This window comes from Pangasianodon hypophthalmus, chromosome 21 (genome assembly GCF_027358585.1).
Source record: "Pangasianodon hypophthalmus isolate fPanHyp1 chromosome 21, fPanHyp1.pri, whole genome shotgun sequence".
Lineage (NCBI taxonomy): Eukaryota > Metazoa > Chordata > Actinopteri > Siluriformes > Pangasiidae > Pangasianodon > Pangasianodon hypophthalmus.
Window position 1 is genome coordinate 20,124,981 of NC_069730.1, and position 6,000 is coordinate 20,130,980.

Genomic DNA, 6,000 nt, shown 5'->3' on the forward strand with positions numbered 1-6,000 from the left:
GGTATAGTGGGTATATCAGGTATAGTGGGTATAGTGGGTATATCAGGTATAGTGGGTATATTGGGTATAGTGGGTATATCAGGTATAGTGGGTATAGTGGGTATAGTGGGTATATCAGGTATAGTGGGTATAGTGGGTATATTGGGTATAGTGGGTATAGTGGGTATATCAGGTATAGTGGGTATAGTGGGTATATTGGGTATATCAGGACTAGTAGGTATAGGGAGTATATTGGGTATAGTGGGTATAGTGGGTATATTGGGTATAGTGGGTATATCAGGACTACTAGGTATAGGGAGTATATTGGGTATAGTGGGTATAGTGGGTATATCAGGTATAGTGGTATATCAGGTATAGTGGGTATAGTGGGTATATTGGGTATAGTGGGTATATTGGGTATAGTGGGTATATAAGGACTAGTAGGTATAGGGAGTATATTGGGTATAGTGGGTATAGTGGGTATATCAGGTATAGTGGGTATAGTGGGTATATCAGGTATAGTGGGTATAGTGGGTATAGTGGGTATATCAGGTATAGTGGGTATAGTGAGTATATTGGGTATAGTGGGTATATAAGGACTAGTAGGTATAGGGAGTATATTGGGTATAGTGGGTATATCAGGTATAGTGGGTATATCAGGTATAGTGGGTATATCAGGACTAGTAGGTATAGTGGGTATATTGGGTATAGTGGGTATATTGAGTATAGTGGGTATAGTGGGTATATCAGGTATAGTGGTATATCAGGTATAGTGGGTATAGTGGGTATATTGGGTATAGTGGGTATATTGGGTATAGTGGGTATATAAGGACTAGTAGGTATAGGGAGTATATTGGGTATAGTGGGTATAGTGGGTATATCAGGTATAGTGGGTATAGTGGGTATATCAGGTATAGTGGGTATAGTGGGTATAGTGGGTATATCAGGTATAGTGGGTATAGTGAGTATATTGGGTATAGTGGGTATATAAGGACTAGTAGGTATAGGGAGTATATTGGGTATAGTGGGTATATCAGGTATAGTGGGTATATCAGGTATAGTGGGTATATCAGGACTAGTAGGTATAGTGGGTATATTGGGTATAGTGGGTATAGTGGGTATATCAGGTATAGTGGGTATATCAGGACTAGTAGGTATAGTGGGTATATTGGGTATAGTGGGTATATTGGGTATAGTGGGTATATTGAGTATAGTGGGTATAGTGGGTATAGGATCAGTGCCATCACAAGTTGAAATAAATGCAACGTTTCTATAAGTGAATAAACATGTATAAATAAATAAATAAATGAAGGTAGATAGATTACATTTAGATAGATAGATAGATAGATAGATACCGTAGACAGCAGATAAATTGATTGTGTAAACACTCCATAAAATCAGCCCAACTGCGTTTGAACATTCCCGTTATTCCCGTTATTCCCGTGAATCCTCGGCAGGTACTCAGAGGAGACAGCACTCACCTGTTTTCTCTTTAATTTCACACAGCACGTTGAAGAGCGCGGGTTTCATGCGGTGACAGTTCAGAGCGTGTTTCCTGCAGAGACAAAATAAATAAACGTCAAAACGTCAGTAAAAACACAACACTCTGAACACGTCTGTCACGTTAACTTCTGATTATTACATCACATTCCTCTCACACTCTTACATACACCTGTCTGCTTCTACATACCTGTCACTCACAGGGGAAGGGGGCGTGGCCTATATGCCAGTTAGTCACAGTGAATGGGGCATGGCCTCTGTATGTGTCAGTTGCAGTGAAGGGGGCGTGGTCTCTATACCTCTTAGTCCTAGTGAAGGGGGCGTGGCATCTATACCTGTTAGTCCTAGTGAAGGGGGCGTGGCATCTATACCTGTTAGTCCTAGTGAAGGGGGCGTGGCCTCTATACCTGCTAGTTCAAGTGAAGGAGACGTGGCCTCTGTGTGTCAGTCCCAGTAAAGGAGGCGTGGTCTCTGTGTGTCAGTCCCAGTAAAGGAGGCGTGGTCTCTGTGTGTCAGTCCCAGTAAAGGAGGCGTGGCCTCTGTGTGTCAGTCCCAGTAAAGGAGGCGTGGTCTCTGTGTGTCAGTCCCAGTAAAGGAGGCGTGGCCTCTGTGTGTCAGTCCCAGTAAAGGAGGCGTGGCCTCTGTGTGTCAGTCCCAGTAAAGGAGGCGTGGTCTCTGTGTGTCAGTCCCAGTAAAGGAGGCGTGGCCTCTGTGTGTCAGTCCCAGTAAAGGAGGCGTGGCCTCTGTGTGTCAGTCCCAGTAAAGGAGGCGTGGCCTCTTGTGGAGTGCAGCAGGTTAGTGTGTTAGTGAACTGGAACGATTCGCTGAAACACTCTGACACTGATAGTGAATATTACACCATTAAAACGTCACACAGCGTGAAATTAACACGTTTAATTTTAATCTCATGTCACACATCACTCATCACTCACACAGTTAGAAATCTCAGACATGTAAATAAGATAAATGTATCATTATTATTATTATTATTATTATTATTATTATTATTATTATTATTATTAATGAATTGTGGAACTGTTTATATATCTGTACATTACATTCTTATCTCATGATTATTAAACGTTTTTTTTTTAAAACTTTGTGATACGATGATGCTCCTTTAAATTTGTCCAAAACGCGGCACTTAAATGAGACGGACTTTATTTCTGGAGTAAAAACGTTCTCTAACGCAGCGCTCCGTACGCGGACGACCTCCTGCCGAGGTCAATGCTCTCAAGACGAAGAAGAAGAAGAAGGAGAAGAAGAAGGAGATCATAACGTGTTGTGTAGTTATTAATAATCATGCATTTATATAAATACGTGCCGTCTTTATTTCCACATTCTTTGTTAAATTAATCATTTTAGAGAGATTATTGGGTGAAATGTGACAAGGTAACATTTCTAGACTCTAAATGTTTGAATTTGTTGACACTATTTTTGCAAAAAAGAAAAAAAAAAACTTTCTAAATACTTTAAAATTTTATTTTAATGTCAATTTTTAAAAAAATGTGTATAATATATATAATATATTCAAGATAGTAAAGAACTTCAAAACTGCAATATTTAAAACTATTTAAATTTAAATGATTTATATATAAATAATTAAATATCTAAAGGTGTCATAGTTATAATAGAAAATATAAATCATAAATCATATTTTTAATCTCAAGTGTTGTTTTGTTTATAAATATTTTGCCAATATATTGTTTACTAAAACAGCAGATATAAATGGTATTATATTTATTGCTTTTTAAACACACGCAAAATAAAATATTTATAAATAAATAAATAAATATATACATATAAAGCTGCACAAAAAGCAACTTTTATCCACTAAATAAAATATTTATATGTAAAATATACAATGTATACAATGAATGTATGTGAACATATAAAATATACAGTATTTAATTAAATATATATATATATATATATATCTTTTTAATTATTTTACCTACTCTGTATATATATATATATATATATATATATATATATATATATATATATGAATATATTTTTTAATTTCTCAGCTATTACATTATAAATATATACATAATAACTGTATTAATATTAATTTGCAAAGATTAATTAAAATCAGTAAAGTTGTGAGTAAAAAATATAACATTAATAAAACATTTATGAACACTTTATGTATATATTTATATATAGATGGTGCAACTTTTATCCAATAAATAAAATATTTGTATGTAAATAATGTGTGTATAATGCATGTATGTGAAAAAATAAAATATACAGTATATATTTAAATATATATAAAAGTATTTTTAATTAATTTACTCACCATGTGTGTGTGTGTGTATATATATATATATATATATATATATATATATATATATATATATATGAATGTGATTTTTTTATTTTTTAGTTATTATATTATAAATATATAAATAATAACTGTATTAATATTATTTGGCAAAGATATATTTATACATAAATGGATCAAATTAGCAACTTTTATCCACTAAATTAAATATTTGTATATTGTGCATATGTATGTCTATATATATGAACATTCAATATATATACAGTATATATTAAAATATATATTTTAAAAAAATATTTATAATAAAGTACTGTACATTAGTATTATTTTTGCAAAAGGAGCTTGTAAAGAAAATATTAAAATATTTTTTTAAAAATATGTGTGATGTTTGGAGAAGATTTAGAGTGTCTTTGCTCTTAAATAACATATTTATTTGTTGATTAAATTAAGGCTGTGTGTCAATCCGAGGGAGGATGGATGTGAAGTGCACTACATAGTGTGCTGTGGGGGAAAGAAGTGGTTTATTGTTTTGAAGGGTGAATTTGAATGGGTTTGGGAAACCTGAAGTTTTGCCCATAAACAGTTTTTAAATGACTAAATAAGTGTTGAATAGATTATTAAAGAGTTGTGAGGAGTCACCTGGCCTGAGCTTCATCCAGACTCTGGTCCGTTATGGTCATGATTTGTTGTAAAATGTCTCCGATGTCCTGCTTCCTCGAGTCGCCGTCGCTTCCCGCGGTGACGTCCGGGGGACGGTGCGTGAGGCCCGGGTGCGCCGCCAAGCCCACGCCGTGAGGGTGCATCAACCGCGGCTGCTCCTCCATAGCCTCTCCCGCTCTCTCTCTCTCTCTCTCTCTCTGTCTCTCTCTCTCTCTGTCTCTCTCTGTCTCTCTCACACACACACACTTTTATTTTTATTTCTTCCTCACCTCGGAAATCTCTCTCCTTCTCTCTCCTTCTCTCTCCTTCTCTCTCTCTCCCTTTCCTTCTCTTTCTCTTTCTATCTCTGGGTCTCTTTGCTCTGTTCCTCCAGAGACCAGAAGGAGGAAAATGTATATATATATATATATATATATATATATAAATGTATATGTATATATATATATATATATATATATATGTATATGTATATATATATAGAGAGAGAGAGAGCAGAAAAAGGCGGGAAAAAACGTGCGCTCACGGACAGTTTGGTTTGTTTTGTTTTTCTCCTCCGAGGGAAATGAAACGCGATCCGTTAGTGTGAAGAGAAAGAAGAAGAAAAAAAAAAGAAAAAACAGACCACTCCTGATCCAAACCCGGAGAGAAACAAGAAACAAGTTTAAAACCCAGGCGGTGGAGGTGAAGAAGGAGGAGGAGGTGAAGAAGGAGGAGGAGGAGGAGGAGAAGAAGGAGGAGGAGGATAATAATAATAATAATAATAATAATAATAATCCGGCGGTTTCTCGGCGGAGCGACAAAGTCACCGCGTGTTATTCAGCTGTAGCGCCGCTTCTGCGCGCGAGCCGAGCTCATGGAGAGGGAAAGAAGAAGAAGAAGAAGAAGCAGAAGAGGGAGAAAAAAAAAATTAAAAAAAATAATAAAGTGTCGCGCGCACTGCTTTTGTTTCAGAAAGTGACACATGAAGAGGAGCTCGCGAGCAGAACACAGCACCGCACCGCCCGCGGCACCTGATTGGGCGAGAGGAGAGCTCTGACCACGCCCCCCCTCCACAGACTGTCAGTCATGTTGCGAAGTGGGCGGGGCAAAGTCAGAGTGGACAGGACATCAATAACCACTCAGACTCTCTGATGTGTTTATATTTATTTTTATTTTTATCAGTTTATTTCAGATTTTCATCTTATTTATTTAGTTAGTTAGTTAGTTATTTATTTATTTATTTATATCTCTTGTGTCCAACACTTCTTTCTTTCTTTCTTTCTTTCTATTTATTTATTTATTTATTTAATGTGACTAATTTTTTTTTTATTTCTTTATGTACTTATGTATTTATTATTTCCTGTGCCTGAACTTTCATTCATTCATTCATCCATTCTTTTTTTTTCATTTATTTATTTATTTGTTTGTTTATTTATTTATTTGCTTATTTGTTTGTTTGTTTGCTTGATTGCTTGCTTGTTCATTTGTTTATTTATTTAATGTGACTGATTTTTTTCTTTCTTTCTTTTTATGTATTACATTTTTATGTATTTATTTCCTGTGCCTGAATTTGCATTCTTGCTTTCTTTCTTGCT

The 6,000-nt window shown here is 35.3% G+C and overlaps 1 protein-coding gene across 2 annotated transcripts in view; it reads right to left on the reverse strand.

Annotated features, from left to right (window-relative positions):
- pbx1a (pre-B-cell leukemia homeobox 1a) overlaps positions 1-5,424 on the reverse strand; it is a 76,568-nt gene extending 71,144 nt beyond the window's left edge. Inside the window, exons 1-2 of one of the 2 annotated variants that reach the window (XM_034314903.2) lie at positions 4,406-5,424; positions 1,461-1,534 (exon numbers count right to left, since the gene is read on the reverse strand). In XM_034314903.2, coding sequence (XP_034170794.1) covers positions 1,461-1,534; positions 4,406-4,590 — 259 coding nt within the window. In that variant the 5' untranslated portion in view covers positions 4,591-5,424. The remainder of the gene's footprint in view (positions 1-1,460; positions 1,535-4,405) is intronic. The other variant, XM_026946364.3, reaches the window with a different exon arrangement.
- Positions 5,425-6,000: the final 576 nt, after the last annotated feature.